This window comes from Leopardus geoffroyi, chromosome C3 (assembly GCF_018350155.1).
Source record: "Leopardus geoffroyi isolate Oge1 chromosome C3, O.geoffroyi_Oge1_pat1.0, whole genome shotgun sequence".
Lineage (NCBI taxonomy): Eukaryota > Metazoa > Chordata > Mammalia > Carnivora > Felidae > Leopardus > Leopardus geoffroyi.
This window is the reverse complement of record NC_059338.1, coordinates 8,997,225-9,009,736: the sequence shown is the minus strand read 5'-3', so window position 1 is coordinate 9,009,736 and position 12,512 is coordinate 8,997,225. Positions and strand designations below refer to the sequence as shown.

General features: G+C 51.4%; 1 protein-coding gene across 2 annotated transcripts in view; it reads left to right on the top strand.

The window, feature by feature from the left end:
- LMX1A (LIM homeobox transcription factor 1 alpha) overlaps nt 1-12,512 on the top strand; it is a 161,282-nt gene that overhangs the window by 100,212 nt on the left and 48,558 nt on the right. For both annotated transcript variants that reach the window (XM_045455410.1, XM_045455409.1), the window contains exon 4: nt 11,485-11,717. In XM_045455410.1, the coding sequence (XP_045311366.1) occupies nt 11,485-11,717 (233 nt within the window). The remainder of the gene's footprint in view (nt 1-11,484; nt 11,718-12,512) is intronic.

The window sequence follows — 12,512 nt, the reverse complement described above, 5'->3', positions numbered from 1 at the left end:
CCTGATATGGAAAGGGAAGGTCCCACATGGCAGCTCTTTGTGGCTTCTGTGCCATGGTGGGGCATGTTTTCTTCCGATTGTTAGTCAACGTGTGTCTTTTCCTGTCTGCCCTGGAAGACGGGATGATCCCTGAGAACAGGTGTTGAACATGAGAAGAAAGAGCACAGTAACAACTGTCAATGTTTTGAACGCTGTCTTGTGCTAGAGGATGATTGAGGGACATCGTCATTGGTCTTCAGAATACTGGAGTATTCAACATTGGACTCCGTTGATTCAGTAAGGAGCTCTTGGGTTGTGACAGGATGTCTTTTTTTTTGGATGTATAACACAGCGGTAATAATGAAAAGTGATGGTGACAAAAGCGAACGGAATCCATAGAGAGTTCCGTGTTGCCCCCTGCTGGGATCTCAGAGTCTTTCCCGTCAAAACATCATCAATAATGCCCTTGTCCTTCATACTTTTCTCTCGCTCACTCGCTCTCTCTCTCATAGAGCCCAGGAAGCACACAGTCTTTGTAAGAGTATACATTGTATTGGCCACGTGCCATCCAGACAAGCCAAAAATTGTGGAACAATAGGAATCTGTGCCCGGACTATCAGCTAAAAATACCCCATTCCCTCTGCTCTGTTGTTTCCTGCGTATGTTTAAGAGTGTCCCAGGAGGCTGATGAGGATGAAGGGAAAGGAAAACTGACAATTTCAAAGGAAACCGAACCTTTAACTCCCTAAAAGGGAAACATATATTTTCTGTAGGTCTGTTTTCTGTTTGTTGCCATTTTTGCATGCCTGTGTGACAATATGGAAAGTCTGTAATATGAGTTGTGCCACCTTGGCTTGGATTATTGGAATCCATGCTTTTACCACAGTCTTTTGCTTTATGGTCTGACTCGTAGACTGCATTCCAGGGTTTGGTAAAGAAGAGGGGAAGGAAAAGAAAGAGCTCCTAAGCAGCAGACCACTGTCTCACACACATTTTCCACACGTTCAGCTGGTTAGGGTACTGCTTAAGGGCCGGAGGAACACATTTCCATCCCTAGTTGGGCCATACGTAACCTCTTCTATTTCTTGATCACTGACCGAGCCTCAAGCTCTGGATGGTGTTCTCAGTAATCTCAGCTTTCTCTGTGATTTGTGGTAGGTCATTGATCCTTCCTTGGCGTTGGTTGCTTTCCATTTATAAAGTGAGGGAGGGGTTGGCTGATCTTTTGGGGGGGGGTTTCACAGTTAGGGGAGCAAGGCAAAAATAAGGATGTCTCAATGCGGGTCCACACAGTGATCAGCAGCCTCAGTAAGAAGCAGTCATCTGAGAGCTAAAATGATAACGGGGCAAGGGTCTGCCCCAAATATTTGCGAGATAATGTCAGCATTAATTAAATAGCAACTGTTGGCTGTGGTTGGTTAAACACGGAGCTGCCGACTTCCTGAACATATGCTGGGTGTTAGGCAATGAAAGTGGGTGTTGGTCAACACTGGTTGGCTGATGTCAATATTTACCTTGAGTTAGGGTTGACCATAGCCATAGTTGCCTGAATGAAATTCAGTTTCCTCTCGAGTATTTGCCCTTTCGTATTTGTCTGTTGGTCCATTCTCCAATAGCATATGAAAGACTTGTTAAATTTTGATTTACTTTGTCATACTAACAAAGAACAAAGCCCTGAGATACACATGAAGTTCTCTTTTTGGTTCAGTCAGCCGTCTTGAAATAAATGATCTTATCCGGATATTTGCATGGGCAGATTTGGTGAATTTGCTTTCAATAAGGGGAGGTCACGGTTCCTACTTATTGAGAGCGGCTAGTATTGTCCGATACCTCAAATACGTTGTCTTGCTTAATTTCCAGAACATCTTGTAAGATAGTTATGATCTCGTTCATAGATAAGGAAGCGGAGGCCCCAAGAGAGTCTATAACTCACTCAAATTCTCAAAGGCAGAACCAGGATTTGAATCCAGGGTCTATCAGACTTCAGACGCCATGCTGTGATCATTTGGTCCTTCTGACTCTGGAATGGACGCGTTGTAAGGACCAGGAAAGTACTTAGGCCACCATTTCGAGATGGAAGCTGCCCATTGCCAGCAGTATTTTCGATAGGCGATGAGCCACGTACGTTACCCTGTGCTTCTCGGTGAGCCCAGCGCCTCCAGGACGTGCAGACGTGCAGACGTCGTACTTAGCAGTTCTCATCCCATTGTATGGTCCTCCTCACTGCTCCCCAGGAGCCCCAAGGAGACAGAGACTCTGATTGGCTCTGCCCGCCACTTATTGTTTTCCATTTTCTCCCCACTGCAGAGCCTTGAGACTGTCTCCTATAGAAGATCCTGCCACTTCTATTGTCCTCGCAGACTTTCCCACCGCCCCAGGACCACAGGCTCAGTTGCTCATTGTGGTGGTGTTGGCTCAGCCTCAAGGACAGAGACCTTGAGCCAGCCGACAAGGTTGCTTCTGTCACTACTTCTAAGGCCACAAGCCATGCTTTTGCTTCCCAATACTTTTGAATTCTCTTCTCTCACCACTTCTCCTTCAGTTTAGCCACATGGTCTCCCAGACTCCCAGCAGCAGATTTCCCCGACAGACAGTTTTGGCTTATGGCCAATCCCTGTCTCTGTGCCTGGATGACCTCAGTTACCAAGTCAACATGGCACTTAATGAGTGCTGCTATGCTGCCCCCTGGTGGAGAGGGTGGAAACAGTGACGCACAGATGACGGCCTTCTTGTTCAGGAGCCACGCAAAGACCCTCTCCTGCTTTCTCAACCGAAGGTTCGCGTACCTGATTAAAACTAGATTTGGTAGGGGCGCCTGGGTGGCGCAGTCGGTTAGGTGTCCAACTTCAGCCAGGTCACGATCTCGCGGTCCGTGAGTTCGAGCCCCGCGTCGGGCTCTGGGCTGATGGCTCAGAGCCTGGAGCCTGTTTCCAATTCTGTGTCTCCCTCTCTCTCTGCCCCTCCCCCGTTCATGCTCTGTCTCTCTCTGTCCCAAAAATAAATAAACGTTGAAAAAAAAAAATTTAAAAAAAAAAAAAAAAAAACAAAAAAACTAGATTTGGTAGTGCCCGTGGAAAGGCAGCATGGTCGGTAGTTGCCAGCTGTCCAAGGTGAAAAGCACTCTGCTTTCTTATGTCGCCAAAGAAGTACACAACCAGTTGGCCTCTAGTGAGAGCCGGGGGTTTTCCGTATATTTATTTTCTCTGCCATCCTTCCACTTAATTGTCTACGGTGTGGCAGCTTTGAGAAGCTCCCTGTGAGGTGTGCAGACCTCTGGGTCAAGGCTGATGAAGATCTCTGTCTTTCCAAACACACCCTTTGTTCAGGAACCTTCTGGAGTGTCATAATGGGGGCTTCTCCTTGTATTCTTGCTCAATCCTCATGGACCTCAGGGCCAGGGATAGCTCTCGGTTTGCATGAGGCTGCCATATTTCACGGTACTGCTGTACATGGGAAGTGGTATCATCAGCCTCAGGGTTGATGTGGGGACGACACAGCATCTAGTGTCTGGGGTCTAGAGGATGATGGAGCAGTGGGCAGGGGGGATGGGTGAGAGAGATTGGAGGACGCCATGGGCATTCATGGGTGAAAAAGTCAGGTATACTGGGAAGAAAATGAAGCCTCAGTCAGCCTCCTGTTTTTTACCTTGATAGAAAGAGCAGGAAGGCATTTCATCTAACCACATGCCAGGGCTGTTAGGTGAATCCGGACAAATCCCGTGTGGACAGGCTGCGTGCAAACCCTGGCCCGAGGCCCCTTCAGCAGGTAGGAACTCAGTCCCCGGCTCCACTGGATTGTCAGGGCTGACCCCCACGTCCACAGCCAGCACCGCCAGAAAGCCGATCCTCTGACATTCTTGCATTGTTCGCAGCCTTGGTCCTGAGCTACTTGCTCTAATCCTTCTCTCTCCACACTCCTTTCTCTGATCCTGATTCTCCTGGTCGCTAACACTGTGAGTCCTCATTTTTTTTTTTAAAAACGGATTTCTCTCTCCTATCCATATTCCGCTTTTTCTCCATCATCATCATTATACCATTGTAATAGTTACCATTTTATTGAGGATTTACTATAGTGTCAAGCACTATGCTAAGCAGTCTCAGTGCATTCGTTCAATTCATTCTGCTTGGGACTCTGTGAGACAGGTGCTTTTATTATTCCCACTTTATTAGATAGTAAAAAAAAAAAAACAAAAAAAAAACAAAAAACAAACCAATGCCACCATCGCCTGGCCAAGATCACACGGCTAATAAGTGGTGAAGTAGGGACTTGGACCTAAGTTTATTTGGTTACATCATTTTGCCTCCTTACCCTGTTTCCACAACGCAGTCTGTGGCTGGGCTTCCTTGGGTCTTCCTGGGTCTAACCCCATTGGCCTACATTTTTGTCTATACCCTGAAAATAGCGACCCTCCCCCCGGCCCCCGCCAAGTTCCCTAGCAAATGGGGTTCCAGCAGGAATGATCTCATCTTGGAATCAGCGTAGACCTTGGCATGCTGGTGTTGGGTCAGAGATGGTCTCCCAGACATTGCTTGTTCTTAACCTAAATCTGTGGAGGACAGACCCCTTTCAGGGATCCCTTCAGGTACTTTGGGGCCCAAGGGCTGAGCAGCCTGAAGGAATCAACTTGGTGCCTAACCCCTGCCTTTCTTCTACATCCCCTGGCAGCATCTCAGGACCCAGTCATGGGTCCCGTGACCTAGCCATCTCAGCTGCCTGATCTTTTTATTTATTTCTCCTGTGAAAACAGTGCTAGAGAGGTTATCAGAGAAAAATGGGAGAAGGAGCCTATGAATCACACACCTCAGAGTCTCTCTCCTGGGGAAGAGAAGCATCATGAACGAGGCTGAACTGAAACATGGTGAGACAGCCTTTGAGTTCACAAACCTGTTCTACCTCCTCTAGAACTAGAGTGACTCACAAGTTCATCGAGGTGCTAGATAGAAGGAATATGGCGGTTGCTGGCACCCAGTGAGTATTGGAGAAAGACTCATTCCCTCTTTTGTCTCTTCCACGGGCTTCTCTCCCGTTGAAGTAAAATAAACTGGGAGACTGAAATATACATCCTGTGCCTCTTTCCTGGTGGCCTTAGTCTTGTTCTCGAGGACATTCTCAGGTGTCACGCCTTCATATGGGCTTTTGAAATGCCCTTGTCTCCTGAGCTGCTGAGTAGGGATTCCCAACCCTGTGAAAAAAAAAAAAAAAGAAAGAAAAAAGCATGAATTGGAAAAATGGGAATGAATTAAGAAATGATCCAGCCCTAATGGCTTTCAGACATGCCTTCGGAGCAAATTGTTTTCTTCACATGAAATCTTTTCTAGAAATAAATTCTAGAAATCCTTTTTAGAAATCTGTATGTGAAAATGTAGAAAGATAGGAGAACATTCAAGGGAGCTGTTGGTTTTAGCTGGGGTGTGCACACAGGTATGCGTTTGTGAGTCCCTACACGATCTCTTTTGGCCTTAGTTTATGTACACATTGATAATGTATGTAATATATGCACATATATTACATCTATATAAACCTGTGGATGTGACTGATATGGTTCTGGAAAATATTTTGTTTGGAGAATTACCAGAGCATGGCCGTGTCGTGCCAGAACACCTTCTGGAGACCGGGGACACCTTCTGGAGAGAGGGCTGTGTTGGTGGCCAGGTGTGGCCTCCTCATGAGGAGACACGAGGAATAGACATGCCCCTCTGCAGCCAAGAAAGGGGAAGGACAGTGGCTTTCCTGAGGCCCGTTGGGAGAGGAAGAACCCTCGAGGCCTGGTCTCGCTGCTCCCATCACCCACCTCTCCTCTTCTCCACTGTCATCGCAGGCAGCCAGCACAGGGCAGGGAGGCGGGAGCTGGGTTGGGCTTCTCTCCCGGGTCCTGGCCCGCGGCAGTGGGACAGTCCCAGGCCTGTGCTCTGTCCCGCAGCCCTGTGAGCAGTGAGCCCCCTGGGTTCACCCCCCCCCCCCACCCCCCGGGCCGCACCGCACTCTTAAGAGACGAAGTCGTGCCCACATCAGGGCAGCTCACGCTGCTAAGGAAGAAGCACTCTCCCAGGACAGGACTCCGGAAACTCCTAAGCATACGTTGCCACCTTGGGGCAAAAAATATCCCCAATGAGCAAAAGCCAGAGAGGCAGGGTGAGTATGAACGACCAAAACTAGTGCGATCCCTGACGGGTCGCAAAACACTGCACATCCATGGGCGCATGCAGTCCTCGCTGGTCCAGCAACGTGTCGGCATCGTGATTGCCTTTTGTATCTGAGCAAACGGGAGCCGCAAAAGATTAAGCGATGGGCCCCCAGTCCTCCTCGCTGCTTGGCAGCAGCAGAACCTGCCCACACAGGCTCTCTCACCAAAGCTGAGGGCTGCCCGTCTCCCAGCTTGGGGCTCCCCAAGAAAAGGTGCGAGCGGGACACAGAATGGGATTGCAGCCAGGCCATTTGCCTGCCTGGTAGAGGGCAGGGGAAAGTGCCAGCAGGGGGAAGAGAAAGGGCAGAGGGGGAGGGCAAGACCAAAGATTCTGTGCCCCCCTAAGCCAAGGGGGCGGGCCTCTCCTCTGTGCCACTCTGGCTCTTGCCCTCCTGTATACCCCGGATACACGGTAGTGTGGTCTTGGTCTAGAGCCTGCTGCCTGCTGGAGACCGGGAGCTCCCCGGGGCCAGGGTGGCCCCACGGACCGCCACATCCCCAGGGTCTCCATGCCAAGGGCGTTCACCAGCGGGGGAAGAACGCTGAACGAGGCTTAGTCTCTGGGATGGGCACTACACTGGGGGCTTTTCCGTGAGCTGGAGGGCATTGTTCCCATTTCACAGGTGAGGGAGTTAGACGCAAAGAGGAGATAAGGAATCACTCGCAGGGTTTTCACGGGTAGGAGAATTCGTAATGGTAGGAAAAGTTGGGAGTTATTATGTCTGCCCAGAAGAGCCGGACGTTTTGGGAAACCTTGTCTAGCTTTCCAAGGGCACAGCCAGCCTGCCAGGCTCTGAACCCAGAGTGAGGTCTCATTAGCATTCAGAGGGGGAAGTGACCGTGGGGGACGCCATCCGGGGCATTGGGAAGAGACAGGCTGTGTTTTAATTACGACCTGGACTTCTGAACAAATCCTTTTCTCTGCTTGTCTGAGCCTTAGAGAAAACAACTTGTGGGAGGTGTGTAGTCGGCAGCTGGGTCCACACTGGTGCCTGTACAGCTGTGTATACATCTGGCACACAGGTGGTGGACTGCATGTGCCTCTTCTCCTTGAATTGCTCTGGGGGTGAGTGGGGCGGGGGAGGGGTAGGCACAAGAGTCAAGGTGGTGAGGTGAGCTTGACCTGGTCTTTGCCCGGAGGGGGGAGAGTTGGGTGGAGAGAAGGGAGAGAAACAGGGCTGCCCCCCTCTTCCTGGTCTGTAATCCCCCGCTGACCGTGACCATTTGAGCCCAGACAACTCCAGCCACTCCTGAGTCAACATGGCGGGCTTTCTTTGTTGAGCTCACCCTGACCCTCCCGTCTCCAACGTGGGGGAGATTTTTGGAGCGGGGGCTGAAATTAAGAAGGGCGGAGAAAGGGGAGGAGATTAACAGGGTAGAAGTTAGACAAGCACAGATGCTACCACCTGCGGCCGCAGATTCTCAAGTGCTTGTTGACTCCCTGGGAGCGTTTGCCTTGGGTCTGTTTAACAGTTCATTCCAGGGGAAGGGGAGGAGAAGGAGGGCTTTGGGGACAAAGGGCCTTTGACCGGGTCCTGGAAAAGCATTGATTAGTTTGCTCAGGTTGGCAAACAGTGACTCGGGACTCGGGGCCAGGGATGAACTGGGTGATTTTCTGCCCCGGGGCATGGCAATCCAGCATGGAGGCAGGGAAGCAAAAGCAAATGTTTGAGGGACTGGTGTGGAGAAGGAAAAGGCGGGGCTGCTGGCATCTGGAATTCTGGTTTTGGGCTGTTGTCAGGGGTAAAGGAGCCACGTCAGCCCCTTGGAAGTTGAGAGACAGAGGGCAGGCATATCAGGATGGGTGTTTCTAAGGTGCTCCTGATGGCCAAGGGTGGGCGTAGGGGCCGATGTGGTGACCCAAGGCCTGGGTTGAGAGACAGCGAGCTCATGCCTCCCTGATCCTGTGCTGTGCTGGAATCAGCTACCGCCTGGCCTCTGTCCTGGGAGGCTGTTCCGTCAGGGATTCACCAGAGGCAGCCTCATTCTCTTCCCCAAGCCTTGGCTTCCTTCACCCGAAGAATCTGAATGGCCTCCGTTTTTCTTTCGCCAATCCACGTGCAATGCCTCTTTGGGAATCCCTCCTTCACTTCCTCTCCACCCTCAAAACGATTCCCTTCTTCCAGGAAGCTTCTAAGACAAACATGCAGACTTCACGCCATAAACCAGTATGGCTTCAGAGCTGGGAAGCGATTGATTGTATTACCAACAAACTATGGCTTTATGCCATTCTGTTTTCTGTTCACTGGACATTGCCTTGTACTGTTTGTGTTTTCTGTTTCCCACAGGTAATTCTCTGTGGGTAGACATTATTTGATTCTTGTTTGTTTGTTTGTTTGCTGTGCTCCACGGGGTTGAGGACCTTGTATAATTTTGTGCCGACAACGGTGACCCACACCTAACAGACACTCCGTGTAGACTTGTTTACACACACGAGTGCTGCCCGGGTGGTGGTTTCTTCCCCTCCCAGTTAAGACAGACAGTGGATGGTGTTAGTGCACGGTAGGTACTTCTGAATGAGGGAGTGAAAAGAAGAGTAGACTGTAAATGAATATCTGAATGAACTTTTGGAATGAATGGGAAAAAAAAAAAAGACTGAATGAGTAAGTGAATGTGGGAAAGAGCTTTTGTGTTGGGATTGGCCACACTGAAGCCATTTTGGTGGTCGGCCTGTCTATAGAAAAATGCCCTTCAGTTACTTCTGCTTCCTCAGCTGCTGCCGGCATGAGGCCTGTTAGCAGAACACGGTGGCCTTGGCTACCTGGATGTGCTCTGAGTCCATTGTGTCTTGTCTCACGGGGCGGGGGTGGGGGGGGGATCTTGGAATTTTTATGCCCTCTGGCCATTTCATCTTCCTGCCACCATCTCCGCCCTACGCCATCTGAACTGTTGGTGTCCGTTGACCTCGCTGGATGTGAGGACAAACAGAGAGATAGGTTTGGAGAGAGATTCTTTTCTCCTGTTGTGCTAGTACTTAAAAAACAAAACAACTTTATTTTGGAGATACAAAAGTGAGTGGTATAATGCATCAATCCCTGAGATGTTTTCAGGGCATATCATGACCCTGTGCTTATGCCAAAGGCATCAATGAAGGCAATTACGTCATCATGAGGCAGTTTTAAAAAAAGAGAAGAAGAAATAGATCTGCTGTAAATTTTAGTCTGTCCCAGACTGCCCTGAACTGTTACTGGCCTGGGGTGGGGGGACGAAGAAACAAGTGGCTTTTATTGGGACCCGCCGTGTGGCAGTCCCTACGTGGGGCTCTTTGCACAGGTCGTTTTAGGCGAACAAGTTAGATCCATGGGTCAGATCACTCTTATGGAGTCTCCACCATGTGCAAGAGGTTGTGGGCTATATTCCATAGGCCTTGTTCTTCAACTACAGGCTGTTGGCAGGAGAAGTTATAAACATAGGAAAATCTCAATGATAAGGCAAGATTAAGATGTTTCAAGTTTGCAGGAGGAAGCAATCCCCAGCAGACTTTTGGAGCTGGAAGGAATTGGCCTAACTCCTTAATGACAGCCAGGAAAAGAGTGCAAAGGTGGGGGGAATGGCCTGCCCATAGTTGTGCTGACGGTTGTAAGCGTAGATCCAGCCCTGGTAGATCCAGCCCGGTGGGTCCAGCCCGGTGGATCTTGCTGCTTTTTGTGTCTTGAAACATCTCCAGGAAACAACTGAGTGACCCACTCAGACTGTTCATGGCAGGGTGTTCAAAGGAGAGGCAGTTCCTTCACATTGAGGCAGGGGAGGCTGGCTGGACCCAAGACGGTGGTTGGTGCCTTGTCCTGAGGGCGGGTTGGATTCAGTTAGACCAAACAGAGAAGGGCGGGCTTTGCGGGACGGTGGATTGGTGTAAATGGTGTAAATACGCCCAGAAGCGAATCAGGCACGGTGTGTTTGCAGGAGTGGAGACATCATCGTCATCATCATCCTCCTCCAGCTCTGCCCACCAGGAGCCCGGGAGCTTCCCCGTCTCCAGATTGGGGGTTCTGGTCCCCTCCTCTCTGGTTCCCTGCTGCTGCCGTATCAGTGACCCTCGTCTCTGCTCTACCCTTCGTACTACAAAGAGTTGCTTTTCCTAAACAGGGCTCTTACCATGTTAAAAATTGCTCAGGGACTCTCCATTGCTTGCCACACGCTGTTCAGCCTGAGCGTGTGAGCGGTCACGACTGGCCTCACCTGTCCCCTCCACTCTTTTTTTTTTTTTTCAACGTTTATTTATTTTTGGGACAGAGAGAGACAGAGCATGAACGGGGGAGGGGCAGAGAGAGAGGGAGACACAGAATCAGAAACAGGCTCCAGACTCTGAGCCATCAGCCCAGAGCCCGACGCGGGGCTCGAACTCACGGACCGCAAGATCATGACCTGGCTGAAGTCGGACACTTAACCGACTGCGCCACCCAGGCGCCCCATGTCCCCTCCACTCTTGAGGCGCCCCACCTCCAGCCTGCTGGAGCACACCCGGGCACTGTTGCGACTTCAGACCTTCACACTGGGGGTCCCCTCCTCCCCACCCCTTTAGGCCGTCAGCCTGCCAGCCTTCCTGTCTTTCCTTTCACCAAGATGCACTGACCTCATGATAAAAGGCAGCTGACTCTAGGCACCCCCCCCCCCCCCATCGGATCGTTCTTGTTTCCTCCTCCGTGTCCCGCCGCCGTCATTTAGATATGTCCTGTCTCTTCCGTTAGCCTGCGCTCATTTCTGAAAGGGATTTTCTTTTATTCATCTCACGTCACTAGTCCCTACTGCTTTGGTTCGGCATAGACAGACACCCCCTTCTGTGGCTTGTTGAAATTAACTGAAATGAAATAAGAACGAAGGCCTGAGAGAGAGCTGCGTTCACCCAATGCCACGCTGGGAAGCCGGGGTGCAGTTTATCCCTCCGAAACCAGATGACGCGTCGGCACGCCCTGGCCGGCTTGCTACAGATTCATGTTCTGGGGCTCCCCCTTTTGCACACTGATGGGAGCGGGCCCGGACATTTGGGTTACTCCCCAGGGATTCTGGGCAGCTGCCTGGCGCTGTGTGTAGACCACCCTCTGGGAGGACCATGTCCTAGATGACCCCAGTTACACCCTGGGCATTAGCTCAGACTGTTCCCAGCGCCTCTGCCCCTGCATTTTGTAAGCCTCTGTGCGTCACTCACCCGAATCCCTTGGTTCGGCCTCCTCCGGGAACCCAGCATCTGGATTTCAAGTGTATTTCTTTCCCAAACATCCTCACCCCGGGGCTTGGAGTCTCGGGTGCTGTTGACCTGAGGCCAGCTGGCCCCCATCCGACCTTTCTCAAAGACCCTGCTTCCCTTTCTCCCCTGCTGCCAGGCTGTTTGCTGTCAAATGTGGGGGCTGCTTCGAGGCCATCGCGCCCAATGAGTTCGTCATGCGGGCCCAGAAGAGCGTGTACCACCTGAGCTGCTTCTGCTGCTGTGTCTGTGAGCGGCAGCTCCAGAAGGGCGATGAGTTTGTCCTGAAGGAGGGGCAGCTGCTCTGCAAAGGGGACTATGAGAAGGAGCGGGAGCTACTGAGCCTGGTGAGCCCAGCGGCGTCAGACTCAGGTGAGTGCGGCGCGGGCGGTGGACGGGGATGCTGGACGCGGCGGGGCGCCGGGGGGTGGGCAGCGGGGTGGGCTGACGGTCTGGTCTGCGTTGCTTTTGCCCTAGAGGACCAGCCACCGGGGCAGCCCAGCTCCACGGCAAAGCAGCTCTGTGCATCACAGGCAGTACCTTTGTAAGGTTGGCGTGATCTCTTACTCGTCAGGAATTGCCAGGACGATGCCGTGTAACAGATTACCCCCAGATTCCACGCGTCACAACTGTAAACGCTTACTCATGCGTTCCCAAGCCTCTCGGTTAATGGCAGTGACTCTGCTTCAGGCTGAGGGTCTGCAGCTCACCTGGGATCTGCTGAGCTCAGCTCTAGGCCGCAGACCAGGCTCGAGTCCGCTCTGCGTGATTCACGCCAGGCTCCAGGCTTGAGAAGCGGCAGGTCCAGGGCGTGGTCTTCTCTTGCCAATGACACAAGTGCCAGGGGGCACGCCCAACCCTACCTGTGCCTTTCCGGCCTCCGTTCATACCATATCTGCTAATGGTTCACCGGCTAAAGCAAATTAAAAGCTTAAGCCCCAGGGCGCCCGGGTGGCTCAGCCGGTTAAGCGTCTGACCCTTCGTTTCAGCTGAGGTCACGATCTCGAGGTTTGTGGGTTTGAATCCCGCATCGGGCTCCGCAGCTGGCAGTGTGTAGCCTGCTTGGGATTCTCTCTCTCTCTGCCCCTCCCCTGCTCATGCTGTCTCTGTCTCTCTCAAATAAATAAAACACTTTTAAAAACTTAAAAATAAAAGGCTCAAGCCTGA